General features: G+C 42.6%; 1 protein-coding gene across 4 annotated transcripts in view; it reads right to left on the bottom strand.

The window, feature by feature from the left end:
* The window catches only part of MAPT (microtubule associated protein tau), a 168,669-nt gene that overhangs the window by 46,914 nt on the left and 96,064 nt on the right, over positions 1–25,691 (bottom strand). For 2 of the 4 annotated variants that reach the window (XM_027873224.1, XM_027873225.1), the window contains exons 1-4: positions 19,509–20,142; positions 14,780–14,823; positions 5,069–5,198; positions 423–688 (exon numbers count right to left, since the gene is read on the bottom strand). In XM_027873224.1, coding sequence (XP_027729025.1) covers positions 423–688; positions 5,069–5,198; positions 14,780–14,823; positions 19,509–20,082 — 1,014 coding nt within the window. In that variant the 5' untranslated portion in view covers positions 20,083–20,142. Of the gene's footprint in view, positions 1–422; positions 689–5,068; positions 5,199–8,223; positions 8,425–14,779; positions 14,824–19,508; positions 20,143–23,545; positions 23,612–25,691 lie in introns of those variants that run through there. The other 2 variants (XM_027873226.1, XM_027873223.1) reach the window with 2 other exon arrangements.

Below are 25,691 nucleotides of genomic sequence, written 5' to 3'. Positions count from 1 at the left end.
ATAAATTACTGGTTTCTCTTATAACATCAAAATGATAATACTAGCGGGAGTCTCAGTGGGCCCTCTAAGGACAATGCCATTATTCTCTGTGGACAACAGCATTCAACTTACCAGTATTACCTCTAGCTCTTCCTAGAGGGTGTCAGGAAATTTCACGATAACATAACTCAACCCACTTTCCTGGCTGCGCATCACAGAAATAGTTATAACTATAACAGTAGTTCAAGTGATCACAGAAGAAGGTCTCGGGAACGGTCCTGGAACCTAGTAGACAACTTTGAAGCTGCCAGGCCTATGGCTGACTGAGAAAGTCCTGTGCCCATCACTTCTCCTTGTTAAAAGAGTATTATTGATAACTCTGAAGGTCCATCGTCCAATGGGGCCTGGAACACTACCCAAGAGAAATGCACTGTGGTCCTTACCTTTCCACCTCCTGGCTGATGTTTTAAGTTTTCAGTGGACCCAATCTTAGACCTGACATTTTTCAAGTCTGGCATGGGGACTGTAGAAGTCTGAAGGCGACTCTTGGCTGAAGATGGCGACTTGGGTGGCGTGCGGACCACCGCCACCTTTTTCGGCTCCCTGGTGGGGGGTGTGGGCAGTGAGGGTGTACGGGACCGGCTGCCAGGAGTCCCTGGGGAACCTGGGCTGCTGTAGCCGCTTCGGTCTCCAGATTTTGTAGATTCACCTGAGAAGGAGAGAAAGAAGAGCGTTGGTTGACTTACAACCTTTTGATATTAATAGCACCCAACAACTCTCTCCAATGTACCGCCTGGGATGGTTCCCTCACATGCTTGGGACAGTTAAGCCGTACAAGATGTAGTAAATGCCAGCAAATCTAATGTGCATTTGCAAGTGTTTCTTTTTGTCTGAGGAAGTCATATGAGTGCACTTCTACTCACCTGAGCTACAATCCCAACCTAGCTACTGTCCCTATCAGCAGGGCCTGAAATCAGCAGAGCCTGGTTATAAGAAGACATGGGCTGGGTCAAGCAGAAATGAGTCTACCTTATGGTATTTATTTATTATTTAAGATAAGCATATTTGAAACAAGGTGAGGCATCATAGCATAGAGGAAAAGAACACTGGGTTTGGAGATAGGACTGCCTGGATTCAAATCCCTCGTCGGCTATTTATTACCTGTGAGATCTGGGGCAAATCCCCTCACCACTCTGGGCCTTGGGTTTTCTTATCTGAAAACTGAGGAGGCTGGAGTAGATGGTTCCCAAGATCTGCTTTTTTTTCTTTTTTTAATTGTTTTTCAGTTGTGCCTGACTCTTCGTTACCCCTTTTAGGGTTTTCTTGGCAAAGATCCTAGAGTGGTTTGCCATTTCCTTCTGCAGCTCATTTTACGGATGAGGAAACTGAGGCAAACAGGGTTAGGGTTAAGTGACTTGCCCAGGGCCACATTGCCAGTAAATGTCCGAGGCCAGATTTGAACTCAGGAAGATGAGTCTTCCTGACTCCAGGTCCAGCACTCTGTGCACTATGGCGCCACCTAGCTGCCCTATAAGCCCCAGCTCTACATACTACGAAATTTAATTTACGTCTATTTTGTGTTAGTTATGGATTAATGCTTTGATGATAATTTTCGTTTTACCCTGTGGTATGCCAGGGAAAACCCTGGGCCTAGGAGTCAGGAGACCTGGGTTTTAGTCCTAGTTCTACCATTGACTGGCTGTGTGACCATGGAGAAATCACTTCACATCCCTGGGCCTTGGTTTCAACATCTCTAAAATGAGGGCAGTGGACTAGATGGTGTCTAAAATGCCTGCCAACTATAAATGATATGATTCTCTGGCTCCATTTTAATTCTTAGAACCAGGCTAGCAAGCCTTTTTAGAAAATTAATCATTCTCTCTTTTGGGCTTTCTTAGAAACAGTTTGTTGTTGGTGTTTGGTCATTTCAGTCATGTCTGACTCTTCGTGACCCCGTTTGGGGTTTTCTTGGCAGAGATACTGGAATAGTTTGCCACTTCCTTCTCTGCTCATTTTACAGATGAGGAAACTGAGGCAAACAGGGTTAAGTGACTTGCCCAGGGTCACACAGCAAGTAAGTGTCTAAAGCTGGATTTGAATTCAGGTCTTTCTGACTCCAGGCCCTGTGCTCTATCCTCTGCACCACCCAGGTGTCCAAGCAGTTTGGTAACAGAGTTTAGAAAAGAGTGAGAGTAACTGCTTTCCCTTCCTCTGTAGCCTGGAATGTTCTCCATCCAGGAAATGAAATAATATCTGTAAAGTGCTTAGCACAGTGGCCAGCATATAGTAGGTGCTTAATGAATGCTGGTTTCCCTCCACTTCCACACACTTGTAAATAGCGAAGTCATAGGATGAACACTTTCCTTCCTCTTCGTTTCCTTTGCCTTTCTTCCCCGACCCCCCCCACCGCCCCCAATTTTCTTTTGCAGAACCTTACTTGAGGCCTAACTGAAAGAGAAGGAAAGGGAAAAAAGGGGATGGGGAAGGAGCATTTATTAAGCACTTACTGTGCCAGGCACTGTGCTAAGTGCTTTATATATATTATCTCATTTGATCCTCACAGTAATCCTAGGAGATACATGCTAATATTATCTCCCCCTCCCCGCTCTAGTTGAGGAAACTGAAGCAGACAGAGGTTAAGTGTCTTGCGCAGGGTCACAAAGCCTGAGGCTGAACTTGAACTCAGGTCTTCCTGACTCCAGGCCCAGTGCTCTATCCACTGCACTACCAGCTGCTTCTTTGTAGGGGCCTGCCAAGTACTTGGCTACTGCCAACCTGATTTCCAGATTCCTTTGGAACAGACTCCATGCCAACCCTTCCTTCCCCCCACTCCCAGGGAATCTCCACAATTCACTAATTATGAGGTAGTTTTTTAAAGTCTAAGGAAGGATGGCCCTTGGCCAGAGAGCTGTCTCAACAGCTAGAACAGAGGGTGAGGAGACAGTCCGGCACAGTACAGCAAGTGCTTGGCCATGGGATGAAGGGATTATTTAATACATTCATCCAAGCCTGTCTTCCGGGCTGGGCCATGCCTTGGAAATTGTCGTCCAGCTCTCTGATGAGAGGGAAAGCAGAAAGGACAGGGGTCAGCCTAAGAAAGGACGACTCATTGCTCTCTGTGCAAGGATGAGCCACTGTCACCTGAGCCCGTGGCATCTCAAAGTCTGCCTTCCTTCATACAACAGTTGTATTCATGAAGAGTCAGGGATCGCTGACCTTTGGTTAATTACAACTATGATCCCACTGGCACGCACAGTTGTTTTAGACACCCTTCATACTCAGTTTTGTCATCCTTCAGTTTCCCACTACTCCTCCAGTCCCAGTTCTCTACCAATTAGTTAATAATCTACAAACTAAGAACACCCAGAGCTACACTGTGTGTGTGTGCGTGTGTGTGCGAAGCACGCACGAGGGGAGGGCAGAAATGGAACAGCCATTTAAAGGGCCCCAGGTGGTGAATTCGTTTGTAAAGTGAAAACTGGCACCTAATTTTTTCAAACTGTTGTTTTTGTTTTAAAGTTTGGACTTTCGCCTATGCTGCGTTTTCATAAAATCAGGACACCCGTGCCGTCTAGCCCACCAGTGTGATGAGTCTCTGATTGCAGGAGCCAAGGAAGAGGATGCTAACTGAGGAGTCCTGGCTGAGTGGGCATCTCTGCCCCACGCTCAGAATGGTGCCCTTTTGGCCAGAGTTCTGCCCAGCAGAGGGGGCAGAAAGCCTTGGCGAAGAGGCCCTCCTCCAAACCACACCGCAGGCACAATCCATCCGGCTCAGTCTGATGAGGACCCACGTTCTGTGTGTGGTCTCACCACACAGACCCTGAGCACAAACCCTGCCCGAATTAAAAGGGAGACATAATGCTGCAGGCAGGAAAAGGAGGGGTGCTGGCATCAGAGGAGCCGGGTTCAGATCTGCCCATGTCACTTCCACTCCCAGCTTAAGAACCTCCAGTTATTATCTCCAGGATCGAATGCAGAAACCCTGTTCGGCATTTTTCAAGCCCTTCACAACTGGCCCCTTCCTCCCTCTCCAATCTTCTCATACTTCACTCCCCCACTTCTGCACATTCTACAATTCAGTGATTGGCTGGCCTCCATCTCCAAATCCCTCACTTTTGTTTTAAAGTTTGAGAATGATCTCTTTTCCCTTTGCTCTTTCATTTTTTTTTTTTTTTTGGTGAGTCAGTTGGGGTTAAGTGACTTGCCCAGAGTCACACAGCTAGTGTCAAGCGTCTGGTCTGAGGCCGTATTTGAACTCAGGATCTCTTGACTCTAGACCCGATGCTCTATCCACTGCACCACCTAGCTGCCCCTGCCCTTTCATTTTTTACCTATCTCATGCTCTTCTGTTTGTTTTGGCATTATGGTGATTGTTTATTTTTGGGACTGGATCGCTGGTGTGGAAATTTCTTTTAGCAATTAATGCAGATGCACAACTGGTCTGTGACTTGTGTTTTTATAGACTTGCCTTGGACACGGATAGGTTCACTGATTTGCAGGTATTTGTCAGAGGCAGGATTTGAACCCAGGTCTATCTAATATGTTACACTCTCTCTTAATTGCATGGTTATAATAGATTTACATGTATATCACCAGGCCCACAGTTAGACTGTAAGCTCCATGTCTTAACTTAGCACAGTGCTACAAAAATAACTTTTATTCAGTAAGTAGTTGCTGAATGAACGAAATCATGGATGAATGAGTGCCCATACAAAAACTGCCACTCTGAGGAGAGCTTTGGCTTTCACCTGTAAGAGGTTATATAAACTCTACCAATCAAACTGTCTATAAGCCTTGTTGCTCTATTACGGTTTCCTGAGCCTGACTGCTCAGTGATGGGCAACCACCTGCCGCTCTGGCCCCAAAGAGAACCTCTCTCCTCTGAAGTTAGTATATCATCAACAACAACAACAACAAAGTCACCCAAGGGCTGTCTAGCCCACCATTCTGTCCCAGAGAATGCTTCCCAGGGTCATTCTGCAGGGCAGGAGATTGGCTGCTCTCCACCATATTGCCCCAGGAAGCTGGCCTCGTATTCACTCAGACCCTGGGTGCATCTGTGGCTCAGCGCTAGGTTTTTTTTTCCTACCAGCACTCGGAGGTGTCTTTGGGGCTGATGTTTTCGCCGGAATTCTGGTCGCGTTGGCTGGTCCTTTCTGACCGGAAGGTGCTGCCGCCCTGGGAGTGGCCATTTTTATTCCGCTTTTAGTCTCCGCCCCCTGTGAACCAAATCAGAATGGAAAGTTTATTGCATATGAACATCTCTGAAATCTAGAAGGATTTCCTCTTGGTGTGCTGCTCTACAAACTTCTACATCAAACTTCCAATTCTATCACAATCTACTTCTATCCCTTTCTCAAGTCAGAATCCAAATTTGGGGGTCATCCATGACAAAGGTGAAACCAATGATGCTTTGGTTTTCACCTGGCCCCTACGACTAATGACCCTTATCCAAGTGTCAAACATGCAAAGTCCAATAATGGGAGTTAATATCGTCATTACTAATCTTGACCAAGCCTGTGAAGTTTGTCAAGCCACGTTCTGAAATTTCCCCACTGGGATGGTTACGCTGGTTAGTAACAAGTAGCCTTATAATCTTCTGTACACAGTTACCTAAAATAATTTTACCTGATATCAATTTCACTGGGCTTGAAAAATCAACCAGCTTTTGTCCTTTTAGGAGTAGACTGTTCTCAACTGAATGCTTCCATTCTAAATTGAATGGTTTATTTATTTAACTAATAGCTAATGATCTCATCAGTTTAAACACATCCACCACTATTTGCTGAATTTTGCTCCTATCCTAACTCAGCGGGTTTTTTAAGCTACCCTTTTGATATGTTGAGAGTCTTTTATGAGTACAGAAATTATTAATCAAGTAAACAAATGAAATGCAAGTGAAAGCAGCAACCTATGCACAGTCTACTCATTTTCTAATGATTAAGGGTTAGCAAAAAGTAAATAACATTGATGAAGGATGACTGGATGGCTTCAGAATGAATGGGCTATGCTGGATGTATATCTTACATAAAAGAATGAGAGCTATGTTACTCAAAAGGACCCAACTGCTATGCCAAAGTAATAAAAAATGATAATATTTATATAAATATAAAATTTACAGATTTAGTGCCATGCCCATCAAACTACCACAGAGTTACTTTACAGCACTAGACAAAAAACAAAAAAATCATCTGGAGGGGACAAAAAAATCTCAAGGGAAATAAAAAAAAGCAGAAGTAGAGGGGATGCAGCCTTACCATATCTCAAACTATGCTATAAAGTAATAATCAGGACTATTTAGTACTAGTTTTAAAAAATAGGAAAAATTATGAATGGAACAGATTAGGTGAAGATCCAGAATGAAACATAGCAGCCAGCATTCATACTGAAGGATACCAAATAATGGGATAAGGGTTCTCTCTCGGACAAAAACTGCTGGGAAAATGAGAAAGCAGTTTGGCAGAAACTAAGTTGAGGCCAACATTTTATCCTACATATGCACAAAGCTCCAAATGGACACATAAATATAAAAGGTCACATCACAGAAGAGATAGAGGTGATCCTTAGGAGATAAAAATGGATAATTTTGATTAAAGAAAACTAAAGAGTTTTTAAAAATCTTGGTTTTATCAACATCTTTTTTTTTAAAACACAACCTTTATTTCTGACTACCCCATTCCAGTAATCTATTACTTATAACAAGAGGGGTAAAAAAGTAGTTTAACAAAACTAACCTTTAACATAAGAACCACGTCTGACAGTATAAGCAATATTCCATACCCTTAGTCCCCCACCTCTGCAAAGAAGGGAGGTAGGTACATTTTAAAAATCTTTTCTCCAGGGCAAGGCTTGATTAGTATAATTATGCAGCATTCAGTTTCATTTGTTTGTTCACTGTATTTACTTTGTGGTAGTGCCTGTATATACTGTTTTCCTGGTTTTGTTCACTTTACTCTGCATCAGTTCATATGTCTTCCTATGCTTCTCTGAATTTTTTATATTCATTATTTTTCTGGTACAGTAGTATTTCATTATATTCATGTATCATGATTTTTTTCAGACCCTCCCTAATCAATGAACATTTGATTTCTTTCCAGTTATTTGCTACCACAAAAAAGTGCTACATTTTTGGACAGCAAAATGGCTATTTTGATGTATTTGGGACGTTTCTTCCTATATACCCTTCTTGGGGTACATGCCTAGCAGTGGGATCTCTATGTCACTTTTAATCACTTTTACAGCACAATTTAAATTGCTTTTGAGAAAGTCTGGACTAATTTATAGACTCAACATTAGTATAGTAATCATTCTATGTGTCTTCAAACCCCCCAACACTGACTATTTCCATCTTTTGTCATTTTTGCCAATTTGCTAGAGGTGAAGCAAAACCTCAACATTATTTTGATTTGCATTTCCCTTTTAATATCAGGGATTTGGAACAATCTTTCATGTAATTTCTCATGGCTTACCATTCTTTTAAAAACTGCTTTTCAAATTCTTTGACTACCTATCCACTTAAGAATGGTTGGTCTTGTGAGTTCCTTGGATAGCAGACCTTTATCAGAGATATTTCATATATACATTTTCTCCCAACTGACCACTTTCCCCTTGTTATTTAATCCCATTTATTTTGTTCCTATAAAAGCTTTTCAATTTCATGTAAACTTTATTTTACTTTTTTCATGACTGCTTCTATGCCTTATTACTTGAGAATTCTCCCTCTTAGCCACTGCTGTGAAAGGTGTCTGTCTGTATTTGGTTCTCTTCTAATTTTTTATGGTATGTAACCTTTAGCATTCAGATCATGTATCCACTTTAAGTTCATTGTGGTATATGGTATAATATGTTGGTCTAAACCTAATTTCTGCCTGTTTTTCAGTTTTCCTAGCAATTGTCAGGTGTTCTCCAAGTAATTTATGTTCATAGTTTTAATAAAAAATACAGTTCACTTTTTTTTCCTGATTCTTCTTTATCTGTGAAACGACAAAAGAACCAATAAAAATAAAATACAATAAAGGCCTCAATTAATGTTAAACACTAATTTCAAGACTCCTCTAATATAACTTGCTCTTCCTTTAACCTACTCAGAGTGGGGACTCTGGTTCAGCTTAGGTTAATCTTGTTGCACAGGACAAGTGACAGAGACAGGCCCCCCGAGTAGTTTTCCAAGGATCAGAGTGTTGATGAATGAGCCAACCACACCCACCAGCATAGCTTGACCCTATGCGAAGCCAGGCTCCTTACCTTGGGTTTCATGGCTTTTGCTCCAGAACTGCCAGTGTGGGATGTGACAGAAGAGACGTGTTTAGGAGAGGAACCTGGTACTGAGGACACAGCTGGGCTGGAGGGTGTGATCGAAGGGTCTGAGCTAACAGGAGAGGGTCGTTTAGGGATAATGGTAGGTCTACCTTTCAGGAAGGTTTGAGCAGAGGAAGGTGTGGATGTCTTAAATGTGAACATAAAATAAAATCAGAACCAAAATCAGTACATAAAAAAAAGCAAACCGAAATGAGTGATGGAGGTTGTCAAAGGGGTGTCCCACATCAGGATGCTCGGTTTGGGTTTTATTTGGGAGGGGGTTCATGACACAGGTAGAGAAAGAGGGAATCTTGAATGTGTCTGGTGCTTTATACAGCTGCAGACGGCTATTGGATTGTCCCTGTATATCTATATTTCTAGTGACAGACTGATGCATGCTTGCTAACTTTATGCCCTCTGCCATTTTAGAGATGGACTCAGAGCAGCAGCAGTGGGGCACACAGGAAAGAATGCTGGGCAGGAGACAGAAGACCTGAGTTCTGATCCTGGCTCTGCCATTAACTTGCTATGTGACCTTGGGCAAGAGATTCTGCCTCAGTTTTCCCATATGTAAAATGAGGAGGTTGAATCAAACAATCTCTGGGATTTCTTCCAGATGTGACATTCTACAGATATATGGCTGTTAAGATACTTATGCATTATGCATTCATAGGCTTACATGTTTTCAAGGGTGAGGCAGTGCTATGATCCTTTGGGCTTTTACTTTTGCCCACAACCTACTTAAGTATCTAACACACATACACACACATGCACGCACACACACACACACACACACACACACACACATCAAGTTATGGCTAATTTCAAAATCAACTACCTAATCTTAACATTACCCAAATAGTCTCATTAATGTTAAATCTTAGAAGAAGAAGAAAAAAAATACAAATTTACACCACTATTATTTAAGGCAAGAATCTACTAGCACTCAAAGACAATGAGCATTTCATATAGATGTGCTTTTGGACCTGAAACCTCTTTTAAATATCTTTGAGATATGGAAGCAAGTATCTAGATCCACAGGCAAGCTAGGTGGCACAGTGAATAGAGTGCCAGGCCTGCAGTCAGGGAGACCTGAGTTCAAATCTGGCCTCAGACACTAGCTATGTGGCCCTGGGCAAGTCACTTAACCCTGTTTGCCTCAGTATCCTCATCTGTAAAATGAGTTGGAAAAGGAAATGGCAAGCCTCTCCAGTATCTTTGTCAAGAAACCCCCAAATGGGGTCACGAAAAATCAGGCATGACTGAAAATAATACCATAACAACAACAAAATAGAGATCTACAGGGTCAAGGCAGCATGGTCGATATGCTCCTTGTTCTTCCATGATTCCTTCCAAATCATTTCTTTAGCACCTCTTCCTCTTTCAAAGCCCACACCATACTCATGCCAGACCTTCCCCATCCTGGACTCCACTGCCCACCAATGCTCTCCCACCCACAATCTTTGCTGACTCAGGCACTCGGCTCACACACCTCTCCTCTACGCTACATCCCGTTTTCATCTTTGGTGACCTCGAGCCTCTTAGTCGTTCAACTTTATCAACTCCAGGGACCTTTATCTCTCTGTCCACTCCCCAGCATGCTTATACTGAGGAGCACTGACATCATTCACAGCTGCTTTCACTTCTCAGATCTCCTACACTGAAATGGCTCTCTGAATGGAACTTCCTAACTTCCGCCACTCCTATGAATCCTGCTTTTTACCTATATTGTACAATCCAGCCTCACAACTCTTCTTTAAAATACAGAAACTGCAGACCACTCCTGGCTTTACTTTCCTCTCTACTAAGCGTAATGGTCAGTCACTTCAATGATACACTCACACATATTCTAGAAAACCTAGCTCCCTACTCCTTCTTCCCTACTTCCCTGACCAATCCCCAACCTAGAGTAACCTCTGCCGTCTACTTTCTCCACTCTTGCTTCCATCGCTAGTCACAGAGGTATAAAAACAAAGCCAACTGGCCCCACTGTTGATTTAACCCTTGGAGCTGCCCCCAAAGCAAACTCTTCTAAAGAACTCTCACTTTCACTGCCTCCGCTTCTTGTCTGCTCATTCACCTTTCATTCTCTTACAAGACAATGTAGAGCTCTCTGTGGGTTCCTCTCCACCCACATGCTATACAAACTATTCTCTCAAAAGTCATTAAAGGCCTTCTAATAACCAAATCCAGTGGGCCTTTTCTCAGTTTTCATCTTCTTTGACCACCTCTATCTGACAAAAATCCCTCTTTCTTGAAATGCTCTCTTCCCTTGGCTTCCATAACACTGCTTTCTCCAAGTGGCTCTACCTTTGTCCATTCCTGCTCCAAATGTGATGCCTTCTCTTCTTCCTTAACCCTTACCCTCCTCCCACATTAAATCCTAGTTAGATCTCTGCTCTTTCTACGCTCTTTCCTTTGATGATTTCGTCTATGCCTATAATCTTTAATTTTGTATGCAGACAATTCCCCGACCTATACTCTAGTGCTCATGCCTCTCTTAACTTTCAGACTTGTATTTGTTTTTTGTTTTTTTTCCTTGTTTTGTGTGTGTGTGTGTGTGTGTGTGTGTGTGTGTGTGTGTGTGAGGCAACTGGGGTTAAGTGACTTGCCCAGGGTCACACAGCTAGTAAGTCACCTAGCTGCCCCTCAGACTTGTATTTCTAACGTTATACTAGACATCTCTACTTGAATGTCTCTCTGGAACCTAAACCTAACGCGTCCAAACCTGAACATATCTTCTTTCTCAAGCCTGTTACTACTCCTAAATTCTTTATCCATTAATGGTTCTGCCATTCTCTACGTCACTTGGGTTCAAAATAATAGGATCATTAGGAAGGCAGCATTTAGGGGGATATTAGCGATCACACCTTCACTTTAAGGATGAGGAAATTGAGGCCCAGGGATATTTCATGTTTTGCATTATAAGGGAGCAGAGCCTAGTTTCAAATCCAGGCCTTCTGACTGTATATTAGTGCTTTTCTCATGATACCACTATAGTGTCACCTTCGACGCCTCTTTCCCTCAACTCCAACATCCAATTACTTGATAAATGCTGTTGATGTTGTTATTTTTTTGCAACACAGAAAATCATATAAGCATTGGATGCCAGAGAGCTAGCAGAGACCTTAGAGTCATCTATGTCAACCCCTTCATCTAACAGATCAAGAGGCTGAGGTCCAGAGGACCAGGGTGGGGATAGGGGTTGTACGTGTGTGACTTCCCCAAGGCTACATCGTTAACTAGTGGCAGAGCCAGGATCTTCCACCTGGGTCCCCTTGCCATAGCACTAGCTCTTATCCTCGTTATCGACTGCCTAAAATCACTATAACATCCTTTCAACTGGCCTCCCTTCCTCTGGTTTCTCACTACTCAGGTATATCTTATACACTGTGGTTGGATTAATCTTTCTAAGCTGGTTCAAATTATGCTGTAGTTTTGTTCAAAAAGCTCTAGTAGCTACCAACTGCCTGTCAAATGAAGTCCCAACTCCTTATCCTGGCAACTGAGAGCCTCTACCATATGATCTCAGCCCAATCTTTCTAGTCTTATCTCCCACTATTGCCCTTTCACAAGCCCTATGCTCCAGTCAAACTGGGCAACTTATTATTTCTATTGATTTGTATTTATTAAATTTTTTTTTGCAAGGCAATTGGGGTTAAGTGACTTGCCCAGGGTCACACAGCTAGTGAGTATCATGTGTCTGAGGCCGGATTTGAACTCAGGTCCTCCTGGCTCCAGGGCAGGTGCTCTATCCTCTGCACCACCTAGCTGCCCTTGATTTTTATTTTTAAATTTAAATATAATAGCTCATTGTTGGCTCTCTGTTGTTTCTCAGATTTTTTGAAACTCTTAACCCTTCTTCTGTTCAGTTGTTTTTTCAGTTGTGTCCAACTCCTCATGACCCCATTTGGGGTTTTCTTGGCAGAGATACTGGAGTGGTTTGTCATTTCCTTCTCCAGCTCATTTTATAGACGAGGAAACTGAGGCCAACAAGGGTAAGTGACTTGCCCAGGGCCCTACAACTAGTAAGTGTCTGAGGCCAGATTTGAACTCAGAAAGATGAGTCTTCCTGACTCCAGGCTTGGCATTTTCAGTTGCTCATAAAGGTATAACTGTTAGGTTAGGCTTGTGTTTTCCTCCATTTTTTTCCTTATGAATTTCCATCTCCTTCCTCTTTTAAGTCACTATTTTGTCCCTGTGATTAGATTAGCTTATACTACATTGAAGCTAGTTTATCTCACACAGTCCCCTGTGTGCCTGCCCTAGCCCAAGTTCTCTGAATTTATTTACATTATTCATTTATCTTTCTTCCTTTTAATACACTCTCACTCGCTCTCTCCTCTGTCTGTCTCTGTTCCCCTCTTCAATGAGGAGGTAGCACTTGAGTCTTGAATTCGCATCAAGATTCTGCAGAGATGAAGAGGAACTGCATTCCCGCAGGGAGGGACAGCCTATGTAAATGTCAATGCACAGAGGCATGAGACGGCATAATGAGTCTGGGAAATGGCTCCTGGTCGTGTTTGGCTGGAATACAGCTTGCGTGAAGAGGAATAATGAGAAAGAAAGCTTAAAGATTGGAGCCAGACTGTAGAAAGCCTTAATGTTAGGCTGATGGTTTTTTCTTTTATTGGGGGCGGGGAACAGGGAGTCATTGAAGGTTTTTGAGAAGGGAGTGACATGGTCAGACTTAAGTCTTAGTAATATTATTTTGGCAGCTATGCAAGGGATGGTTTGGTGAGGGGAAGAGATTAGAAGTAGGGAGGATCAATTAGGAGATTATTACCCACAGTAATATGTCTTCTATATGTCCCAGGTGACAGGTGATGGGTGCATGGATCGGGATGGAAGACAATGAGGTCTGTTTTGGATTATATTAGTTGGAGATAGTCCTGCTCAAATGCTTTCTCCTCCATGAAGCCTTCCTTGACCTCCCCTGGATCAAACTGCTATCTCCCTCTTCTGAAAAAAAACTGTAGCACTTGATTTATACCTCTCATTTCGCTTTTGCATTCAACCTTCTATGTTGTATACTCAACCATATGACTCATCAGAATATCTCATTCTACTGTCAGCTCATTGACTGTCAACTCATTGAGAACAGGGATCTCGTCTTATTATTCTTTGTAGATCGCTTAATACCAAAACAGGCTGAATAAATGAATGAATTGAACAGAAAAATGCTGCCTTGAAATACTGAATCCACATTTTTTTCAAATCCCCAAGCCCCAAAGGGAGACAGAGAATCACAGCCCTGCCACTTACTATCTGATGTGATACTGGGTGAGTCCTTTCTCTCTGGGTCCCAGTTTCCTAATCTGCAAAATGAGGAGATTGCACTAGATGACCTAGCTGACCTACCATTCCTTTTTGCTTTTACTCCTGTGACCTATAGTCGAGGACTAGAGGTTGTCAATGTCTTTTTAGCAGGTCACACCCTCACTCAAGAAACTTCAGGTGATCGCTACACTGCTATTGTAATAAATTTCACCTCCTCAACGCTTGGCATTCAAGGTCTTCTCATCAACTGGTTTTGTTTTATTTTGTTTTTTACCACATACATTTTTCTAATCTAATCCTCTTATTTGGCCCCAATCTGAACCTTTTGGTATAGCCAAACCAATCTGTTGCTTGTTCTAGGCACATTTTGCTTTCCCACAATTCCATGCTTTTGCTTATGCTGTCCTTCTTCCCTGGGATGCCCTTTCACTTTCCCATCGATTCATACCCACTATTCCTCTGGGTCCAGCACGCGGCCTGTCTCCTCCAAGAGGACTTCCTTGACTAGCCCCACTTAGCCAGCGGTAATTCTTCCCCATCTCTGCTTCTGCATCACTTTGGTGTTCTGTAGTTTACTCTACACTGTCTTGTACCGATGTTTATACATGAAAGTGTTTGCTCAGCTTTAGCTCCTTGATATGACACGCAATGTGTATGAAATTCCAACATACCTGGAGGATTCTGAATTAGCTTTTGTTTCCTAAAATCCCACACACTTGAACAAGCAAGTAATTAAACCACAAGCAGAAACACAATTCATATATTTGCTAATTGTCTTTCACTACTGTGAGCATTAATAGTCTTTTGCTAGGATGCCAGGATAGGTGTTTTTCAAATATTTGCAGAGGAGGCTTTGGAATAGATGAAAGTGGAAAGAGCCCCAAACTTCAAGTCGTGGCTCCACCGCTTTATTAGCTCTGCGGCCTCAGTCACAATTTTCCAAGGCCTCATCTCTAAAATAGGGATAACAGTACTTGCACCACCTACCTCACAGGGTTGTGACAATCAAATAGGAGAACATATGTAAGGCACATTGTAAACACCAGCTATTTATTATTTTATCTTTCTTAACGACAAAAACAACATTAATAATAGCTTAGGTTGAATTACTCATCTGCCCAACATATCCCTGAATTTTTTTACACAAAAGTTTTTCTAAAACATGGCTTTAGGATCAACTGAATTTACATTCCAAATTTTCATATCATATCGGTCAGCTTACCTTGGCTTTTTTCTCGTCGCTTCCAGCTGCACTGCTTTTACGAGCTGAGGAAATATAAAATAAGATTGAATGTGAGGCCCATGCCCAAGACTGTACAGTCTGTGTCCTCGGGCCCATAAAAGAGACACCCAGTTAAGTCTCATTCTGCCTGGGTCAGCGGCGCATGCTTTATTCAGGTGGCGCTAGACAGCGTTTGTAAGAAACTTAATGGATTTGTTAGGTTTCATACTTCAGCAGCAATGGGGGTATAACCACTCTGGGACAACACAGGGCAAGGAAGAGGTTGGCCAAGTGTCAGGAACATGCAGGAGTTGGATTGTTATCACTGGCATGGTCTTTAGGCACCTAATGGAACAGTTCATATGGGACTGAATAGCATCTAACGTACTTTTAACAGTTAAGTGAAGGCATATTATGTGGGCCTAGAAAAATCAACATAGGGGACAAAGAAACTTTAGTTCTGAAAGGTTATTCACCCAAGGTCCCCCCAAATAGATCACTTCCATGTACTCTCTTTCTCTTTCTCCTTTAACCCTCCTCCCACCACAAATCAAAAAGTCTATCTAGTACCATTCTTGACTAGAATGCAAGCTCCTTGAGGGTAAGGATTGTTTCATTTTTGATATGTAACCCCAGCCTCCTGGGCTGCCTACTTAGAGAGCACTGCTATGAAGGTAATAATAATTATAGCTAACAGTTATAGAGGACTTACTATGTGCCAGGCCCTGTGCTAAGGACTTTACAATTATTACCTTACTTGATCCTCACAACAACCCTGGAAGGTAGGTGCTATTATTATTCCTGTTTTACAGATGAGGAAACTGAGGCAAACAGAGGTTAAGTGACTTGCCCAGGGTCACACAGCTAGAGAAAGTTTGAGAGGGGATCTGAATTCTGGTTTTCCTGACTCTAGGCATAGTGCTTTATCCAATTCATCCCCTAACTAGAGAGTAGATTATCACACCAGAGTTCACCAGTTTGGTGACATGTTTTTGATCTTGGCTTTGAGGATTTCAAGGAAGAGGGAATCCAGGCATTTGTACTCCATCTTGAAGGCCACGTAAAGGAGTATGTCCAATGGACAAGAATGAACTGTGCCCGATTTCTAGATGCCAGCTCTCCTGTCCTCTTTTTCTTGTAAAGCATGTATAATGGGGGTATGCCCCATGTGTAGTAAGTAAAGGGACGCCCCACATGTAGGAGCTGGAATGCAACTCCACCTGTAACAGATAATATCTCTGTGGACATAATGTAGGATGTGTGAGTGTGAGGAAACTCTAGTACTCACATCTAATGAATGGATGGTGAAAAGATAAAATGAAGACCATGTATAAAATGCAGTTAGTTTAGTGTGAGAATCAGAAAGACCAATCAGATTCTGTCTTTGAACACTGACTCCGCATGTATTCTACATTTTGTTGTTTTTCTGTTATTCATCCATGGGAAACTAGATTATATAAGTCATCTGTTGTTTCATACATGCAGGTGGATGTAATTAATCAACATCTTTTCATTTTATGAACAGAGGACCCTGAAACCTACTTGTCCCCTTCCCAACTTGGAAAGCCCTTGGACTTTCCTCTAATTAGAAATTAGATCACCTAATTTTGTATCCTGGTTAATTGTTTTTGTTATAATTGGGCTTTTTGGGCTTATTTGTTTTTTGGGTAGAAAAATCTACTTTACTCTATATTTGGGGTCTCTAGACCAACTAGGGAATATACTGACCCATTTTTTTGAATGCCTAGTTAATAAGTCATCTATGCTCAGATTATTTCATTAGTTATTAATTACGCATTACAATGGGTACCTCACCAATACTAGAATGGTTGCATAGAGTATAGCACTTCATGGGAGGTTGGTCCTTTCTGGGTTCAATTTGTGTTTATCTCAAAAAATTATTTCATAGAGGTTGAGGGGAATATGAAGATCTTGCATTTATCTAAGCTTATGACCACTGCATGGCTCTCTTGCTAGTGGGATTTTGATATGGGATGTTCTTCCTCTTGTGACGAAGAAGGAATGTGTCTCCGATCTCTCAAAAAGGATAAAAATATTTTCCCAAATCTTTATTCACTGACATCATTAATCATATCAGAAAAGGATCTAGTGGCCCACTTGATTTTTGTTTGTCTATAATTGGGCAAAGGACATATATGATCATGTGAAGCAGGGAGGGACATAATCAGAAAGTAAATAATGTAAATAAATACTGTGGCAATTGTGGGGGAGAGCAGATCTCTCTCTGTCTTTACTTCTGTCTCTTCCTCCCTTAACTCAACAGGGAGTGAGCTGGGGCTGGGAGCAAGCATCCTATGAGTCCGAAGTGCCACTGTCCTGTGACCACATCCCTCCAGAGTCTTGGAGAAGGGGGCAGGTAAGCTGGAATCAGATGAAGCTTGAGCCTTCCTCTTGCACATCCTCTCATATGGCCAAGATGGCAGACAAACTCTTGGCTTCCTTTTCCCAGAAGCCTCTAAAGCCAAGTTCAAAAACATGTCACCAAACTGGTGATTTTGGGGCACAGCCTATTTTTCACTTTTGGAGTCTGGCATTTCCATGGCATGGATTCCTGACATGCTAGGGTCACACAGTATTCTCTAGTGCCAAGTACAGTCCATGGTACGCATTATCATGACTATAGCCAAATTAAGGGTTGAACAGGAACCAAAAGGCATAGGAATGGCTCCTGTCCCCTCCAATTTTCTCTTTTCAGAAGGCAAATCAAGAAAAATAAAAGCAATGAACCATCTACAGGATTCAGGAAGACATGAGTTCAAACCCTGTCTCATTCACTCACTAGCTGGGTAAGTGACCCTGGGTAAGTCACTTAACTTCTACCTGGCTTCAGTTTCCTCATCTATAAAATGGGGATAATAATAGCACCTGCTTCCCAGGGCAATTGAGAAGATCTGTAGAGTATGTTGCAAACTTTAAAGTGTTCCTTGAGTTATTTTTATTTTCATTATTGTTATTGCTAATTCCCCCAGAACTAAAAGGAAACTCAAATACCATCTCTCCCTTTATTCAACCCTTCTTCAAGTCTTGAATGAAATGTTTTAATTAACTAGATTTTATATGAAAATAGTATTTTGATTCTTGTCTTCTTACGTACTTTGCCCCCTCTAAACCCAGTCAATCCTGCTGGCTGATTGTCATATGTGGAGGTGAAAGTTAGAGGCTCCTAAATAATCGGATGTGCGTGGTAGCTCTGAGATTTCCCACTTTCTGGAATTCAAGGCCCTCCATAATTTGTATCTCATCTTCTTCCGGGAAGTCCACTGACCCATTCTTTTGAATGCCTAGTTAATAAATCATTCATGCTCTGATTGTTTCATTAGTTATTAATTGCCCATTACAATGGGTACCTCACTTATACTACAACGGTTGCAAAGTCACTTCTCCAGCCTCAGCGTCACCAAAATACTCTATAATTTCCCACTTCCATGCCTTCTCTTGTGTGGCTCTTTTCTTGCAAAGCCCCTCTTCTTCTTCTTCAAGCTCCTCACTCAGGTCTGCCTGTCAAATCCCCATACTTATCCTTTAAGGCCTAGCTTAGGTAGGCCACCTGTACTCCCTGAAGCCTTCCTTAATTCCTTCTGCCCCCTACTTGAAGTAACCTCTATTTCCTCTGAACATCCTTACACATCTCTGTTAGGTCTTTTCTTGTGTGGCCCCATCCTAGCTTCTGGGTAATTTCTGCCCCTTGTCTTATCCCTTGCTAGGTTCTTTGAGGGCAGGGAATATGTCTTTCTGTATCTTTGCCCTCCTGAAAGCACCGACCACATTGCTTTGCACACAATGGATGCTCCCTAAAGGCTTACTGAATTACACCAATGCTGAAGATGATGGCTGTTTAGGAATTCCATGTGTTCCCTTCTCTGAGTCCTCCTGACTTTGCTCTGTCCTTTCAGGAGCACCAACATTCCACTTTTGTGCCATCCTTCACTTGCAGACACTAATACTGTACTGCTGAATGTGAAGACTGCCGTCTTTGTTTTCTTGTGTGTACTGCTGCATGGTATCCAGGATAGGGCCTTGCACACACCTTAACGACATGCTTGGATGAATGAATGACTGGCTATGTAAGATCCTATCAAACTTTGGGGCAGCCCCAACCTAAGCAGAGAGAGGGTCCTCAAGAATAGGAGAAACCTGAATCCTCTGGAAGGCTTCCTCCCTGCCATAAAACAATGTTTTGGGCTGATGTCCCAACTTTAATACGCCTACCAGCTATCTTGATGTTTCTGCCCAACTGACTACACAAGTCCCATGGAACAATCTCTGTTTGGTGATTGACATATTTTTTTCATTAACAAAAGCAATTAACATATAAGTAGTATTAACCTCCCCCCTCCCCATGTCAATGTCTCTTTTGTTGAATACAGTCCACCAGTCACTGACCATCAACCTCCCAAGAGTTAGTGGAGCGGCCAGAACAAAAGAACCGTAAGAACAAAAAAGGGAAATAAGCGTTAACTGTTAAGTGGTGGTGCACATGCAGAATGCCAGGCAAGCATGAGAGAGGAGCAGGGGGTGTGTGGAGACCCTGGGAGGGTGAAAGCAGCAGCGCCATCTGTCTGCTCACAGTGGACGTCCCTGGAAGTCTCTCAAGCGACAGGTTTCAAAGGAAGGGCTGAAAAGCTCACTGGTACGGTGTCAGCAGCCTTGCTGTGGTACAAGGCACTAGGAAATGCACAAGCTTAGGACGGTGGAGCAAGGAACACACCTTTTAACTGAGGAACTCGACTGACTGGCTTCCCGGACGGGGAACGTACGGGTTGCTTTTCTGGTGTTTTTGCATCCTCTTCCACTGAGGCACGTGGGCTCCCAGGCTCCCCACTTAATGTATCTTCAGGGCCCAATTCTGAAAATTCTTGTTCCTTTGGAATATCAGCTTTGATATCCACTTGTGACATGCCCTCGGAAGATTCTAAACTAGACAGTCCATCACCGCCTTCAGATACTACCTGGCCTACAGCAGGCAGGTCCCTTTCAATCACTGGCATCTCTGGGGGAATTTTGGAGAGAAAATCATCTGGCAGAGGAATTTTGATATGATGTTCCACTGGTAAATGCGGGATTGCAATAGTTTCCTTAGAAGCCATTGAAGGAAAAAATACTTTTTGAGGTTGCAAGCTCTCTGGTGTTGGAGAAAGCTGAGAAGGGAGAAGTGAATCTTGGGGTAAGGATTCATCGATGTCACGATCTTCATCATCCTCCCTTACCATGGTCCTTTCTTTCACAGGCAGTACCAATGGGTAATCCCCAGGGCTTCTGGATTGAACAGACCCTGCTGACATATCTGAGACTTGCTCTCCAGGCACATTAATGGCATCTTGGCCAGTGGCCTCAGTACCATAGTGTCCTGGTTCACTAAGAAAGCTTTCATGGACCTCATGGCCTTCAACCCCCACTCTGAAATTCTCAGAGTATCCTGATGGTTTTGGGCTTTCCACCACAGTGGGTGTGGGAGACGTCAAAGTCTGCTCAGCTCTGTCTCCATCTTTCTCCTTGAAAGCTGGGCACATCTCCTTAACATCTTCCTCCAGGCTAGGTGCCTCTGAGTAAAACGAAATGTCCTGAGGGGCAAGCGGGACAGTCAACCCTGGCTCTTCAGGTTCTTTTTTCCTCAAAGGCATCTGTGATTTCTGAAAAGTTTCTTCCACGCTTACCTGATGCATTTGAGACTGAATCTCATTGGCTGAGAAATCCAGGGTCTCTGACTTTTCCCTCTGACACTCTGCTGAGACTCTGAACTCCTCTGCATTTGGAGAGGCAGTGATGGCAAAATGTTAGCATGGGCATGCTGATGGTAAAAGAGAAGAAACTCACTTCTGTGCACCACTATCTGCTATAGCCATGGTGACTATGGGAGCTAACATGAGCAGTATGAATGCTGCTTCCATAAAATATGAGGACCTAGCAACTTGCTTATAGTACAGCATGGTAGCAAAGCCATGGTCATTTTTTTTAACCTCTGGGCAGACCTAAACTGCTTGCCTTACTATGACATAAGTCACTTGAGTCAGGACAGCTTGTATGAGATCCTTTTTGAATATAGGTCCATAGGATAAGGTTTACCCACTGGCCTAGAAACCCTATGGAATAATCAATATGTTATATGATGTGTATACTGATGTTCCAGGAGGCAAGGACCAAACTGGGCATGTGTTTGATCCAACGTCCAGGACACTGTGAGATGCTTAATATATACCAAATACTACCATCACCAGGATGAAGCAGAGGGTCAAGGACAGCTGATTTGGGCTCAGTTACTCATGCCAATTTCTTGCCCTGTTGTCCCCACCAGCTGTGGAGACTTGGTCCTAGTAAAGAGTCTCAGTGCCCAGTGAGAAGAGGAAATGTGCAAGTGTCTCCTATCTATATATCTAAACATCTCTCTCTCTCTCTCTCTCTCGATCTAAGCACAAGCAGGACATGTGCAAGTGCTTCCTATCTAATTCAGCCAAGGCATCACAACCCTAGACTGTAACACCCTTTTCCAGTTTTTACTTTATGAGTGTGAATGGCTAAAAGTTGAACCAAGGCTGTCTATAGCAGGAAACGACAAAGAAGTTTACAAATTGTGCTTTTTTGTACATTTCTAATTCAATTGCTAAGGGCTGAGGAACCCTTAGTAAATAAAGGCTGTTTGCAGATCACAAGTATGCTTCAATTGAACAAGCCTTACACTCAAGGCTCATCAAATAAGGCAAAAGATTTTATTTATAAACAAATCACACATCTTGGAAATTGAAGTTTAAAGGGGAGGAAGGTGATTAGGGATTCCCTAATCAGTTCGGGAACTCCTCAGTCAATTTGATAAGAGTATAGGGTATGAACTGGTTTGTAGGCACCTGAAGGGCACCTCACCAAGGGCAGTGCGGATAAACCCATGGCCACAGAGAATTCCTGGTGGGTTTTTCAATAACTGGAGCTGCTTCCAAGGCAAGGACTCAAGAGGATGGACTCTTGAGACAAAAGTGAGTATGAAGACCAGCTCAGTCCTTTCCTGAACTTCATTTCCCTTTTCTCCTAGTCAGAAGACAGGCCAAGGTATTGCATAGATCTGTGTTCTGAATGGCAGAAACCTGTATAGTCACATTCTCCTTCCCATAGAAATTAGAAACGACAGCCTTAGGGCAGAGACATGTGAAAACTGGCTGCTTACGCTTACCGGCAGCAAAAGGGAAGAGAGTCTGAAAGTGGACATTCTGAGACTAAAAGATGACAGAAACCAGAGCTCTAATATAGTTCCTATAAAAGCCCACTCAACCTGAAAAGGTAGTTGACCGATAATATTCGTGAACTTTAAACTCCCCTGAGGGAGGCAGGGTTTGAATGATCTAGGCAGCAGACTACCAAAATCTGGCACTCTAGCAAAAGGAGAGCTTTGCAGGTTGTCATGTGGGGAACCTCAAGTTTGAGAGGTCGAAGATCAGGCCTTTTACAGAGAGAAGAGGATCTGATGATATAGCATGTACTCTGGAAAAAGATGAGGATCGCCTGTTTCTGAACAGTCTTGCTTGGAGAGTAAAGTCAACAAATGGTTTGGAATATGTAGATCCTATGGGGAGGGGATTGCTTGTTTGGCATCCCCAATGTATGTTTATTCTCTAGGGGAACCCAGATTCTTTAATATACTAGTGTATCCTCAGCATCCCACAGGAAGATGGCATAGTCACTCTCAGACTTAGAGTGTCATTCTGTGGGTGTGAATTTCCCTACTGGCTCTAGATTGAGAGAACTTAGATTCAAACCTGCTACCTAATATGGCCCGTGTGAACATGAGTAAGTCCCTGTGCCTCAGTTTCTTCATCTGTAAAATGAGGAGGCTGACCTCTGAGGTGCCTTCCAGCTTGAGACCTATGACCCTATAGGGACCTGGGCATAGCGGGCATTTTATTAAACAACAAACATTTGCTGAATAAACAAACTGTTGCTTTCTGAAGTACAAGACTGGCTTCCTTCCAGTCCTGTTGCAATCTAGAAGCTTCCCCAGTTGGCTGTTAAGAGTCTGAGCTCAGTCATTCTAGGAAATACTTAAGAAATGAATGTGAGGAACACAGAGAAGAATGAGAAGACACACAGAAACTGATGAAAAGTGAAAAGTAAAAGCAGAACCAGCACAATAGTCCATATCTGGACCAGATGACCTGACACCCTGACAAATGGATTCTACAGTTCTAAATTGGGTTACTGAAACCTTTCTGATGCTTGATTATATGATGTGATTTTTCTCAAACACCAGGGGTGTGGTTTTTTTGTATTGTTTTAATTATTTACATACTCAACTGAATTTCTATGGACTTTACCTTTTTCAGTTATAGAGGAACACAACATATTACAAAAAAAATCTGGAGGAGATCTGAGATGAGTCTTCCCCGAGTAACAAACTAATTGACTTTATACAGTACCACTTATACTGCCCCATACAGATGATTCATCTTTTTTTTTTTTAGGGAGTTCCCCATCCCCCTTCCCCCAAAGCTACAGAAATACAGCAGCTGCCTTCTGACAACATAGTGACTACCTAGATAGAGCATTAAAAACAGTAATAATTATTTTAAAAAGCTACTCTCCAAATTGAAGTGTGAGAGGCTCCTTAAGAAGTCAAGAGCCAGCCTTAAGAATTCAAGATGACAATCAACCTCAAAAGACATGTCTGTCACATCCTTGCTCTGCCTGGTCTCAAATAATGATTTACTCTCCTGTCTTCCCCATCTTCCCATCCTGTCTCCTTGCAGGGCACAGTCTACTGACCTTGGGAAACATCTCCTGCTGCTTGGTCCTCCAAGTTAGGTGTGTCTCCAATACCTGCTTCTTCAGCTAGTCAACACATAAACAGAGAAAATAAAAATAGTGAGTCAGTACATGTAAGCAACAACTGTTTACTATCTAGTTCCAACTGGTATTTTTTGCAGGGAAGTCGGAGATAAACGCCCACCGGGTTAGCATTTAGTGCCACCCCTCTGGCTTCCTTGGAATAGGATAATTTGGTTCCTTCTTGCGTTTCTATTCCAAGTATCTAGCACTATGCCTCATATGTAGTGGGCACTTAACAAACAACAAAATGTTTATTGAATTAAACTTAATTTAGCAATAGAGGAAAGTACAGCTTAAAATAATAAAAACTTCAAACTAGTCTCTTTCTAAAAATACATTTTTTATTATCTTTTATTTTTATACCACTCACATTTCTCAATATGCCCCTCCTCCTCCTCTCAGAAAGCCATCCCTTATAATAAAGAATAAAAAGAAGGGGAAACAGTTCAACAGGATGAATCGACACAATGAAAAAGTCTGACATTATAAACAGGACACCCATAGTTTCTTGGTGTGTGTGTGTGGGTGGGTGTGTGGTGCAGGAGGGGAAGTGTCTTCACATAGCTCTTCTCTGGGGCCAAGCTCTGTCACTATAACTTAACAGGGTTCAGTTCTGTTTTGGTGGTGGTGTTACTTCCACTTCCACTGCTGGGGTCACTGTTGTTCTTGTTCTGCTTACTTTTCACTTTTCATCAGTATCTGTGAGTTTTCTGATTCTTCTCTGAATTCTTCACATTCATTATTCCTTATGGTAGAGTCATATTCCCTCATATTCATGTACCACCATCTGCTTACTCATTCCCTGATCCCTGGGCATTTCCAATTCTTTGCTAAGACAAAAAGTATGGCTATAAACATCGTAGGGTATATGAGGCTTTTCTTTTCGCCACGGGCCCTTCTTGGGGTACAAGCCTCCCCGTGATCAAACCGTATGGACATTTCAGTCACTTTTTACCATAGTTCCAAATTTCTTTCCAGAAAGGTTGGACCAGTTCATACTGCATCATTCACCAGTGCAACAGTGTCAACAAGTATTTATTATTAAGTATTTATCATGTGGCTGGTACTATGACATAAGGACAAAAGTGAAAGTCTCTGCCCTTAAAGAGTGGACATTCCAATGGGGGAGAAACATGTATACCAAAGAGTGGACATTCCAATGGGGGAGAAACATGTATATATACCTAGGAGTATATACAGATTATTTGCAAAATGAATACAAGTAATTTTTGGAGGGGGTACCCTAGCAGCTTGGGCAAGGGGGGAAGTGGTGGGGAAGAGGACCAAGAAAGGCTTCACGAAAAAGATAGAAACTGAACTGAGTCTTGAAGGAAACCAAGGATTCCAAGAGGTGAGGAAGGGAAGGAATGTATTAAAGGCAAGGAAATATGAAATGGAGGGGGCAGCTCGTTAGGGCGGGTGCAGTGGATAGAGCGCCAGGCTTAAAGTCAAGAAGACCTGAGTTCAAATTCAACCTCAGACACTTAGCAGCTGTGTGATGCTGGACAAGTCACTTTACCCTGTTTGCCTCATTTTCCTCATCTGTAAAATGAGCTGGAAAAGGAAATGGCAAACCACTCTGGTATCTTTGCCAAGAAAACCCCAAATGGGGTCACAACTGAAATGACTGAACAACAAAAAATGGGCGATGAAGTGTCCTGTGTGCAGAATAGTAAGTAGGATTACCATTGTGACTAGGAAACAAAATACAAGGAAGGGATTAAAAAGTAAGAAGTGGGGCAGCTAGGTAGTGCAGTGGATAGAGCACCAGCCCTGGAGTCAGGAGGTCCTAAGTTACTTACTAGCTATGTGATGCTGGGCAAGTCACTTAATCCCGACTGCCTCAAAAACAAAAAAAAAAAGTAAGAAGAATGAGAATGTAGGAAGGGGTCAGGTTGTGAAGAGTTGCAACCATCAAATAAAGATTTTATATTTTATCCTTAAGGTAAGAGGGAGCCATTGGAGTTTACTGACTGGGAGCAGGGATGACAGAATCAGACTTATACTTTAGGAAAATCATCTTTGCAGTTGAATGGATGATGGAGTATGGAGAAACTTGAGGCAAGGAAACCAAACAGGAAGA

The sequence above is a fragment of the Vombatus ursinus genome, unplaced genomic scaffold (assembly GCF_900497805.2).
Source record: "Vombatus ursinus unplaced genomic scaffold, bare-nosed wombat genome assembly UNPS02014801.1, whole genome shotgun sequence".
Classification (NCBI taxonomy): domain Eukaryota; kingdom Metazoa; phylum Chordata; class Mammalia; order Diprotodontia; family Vombatidae; genus Vombatus; species Vombatus ursinus.
Note: the sequence above shows the minus strand (reverse complement) of the source record. Positions and strands in the feature narration are given on the sequence as shown.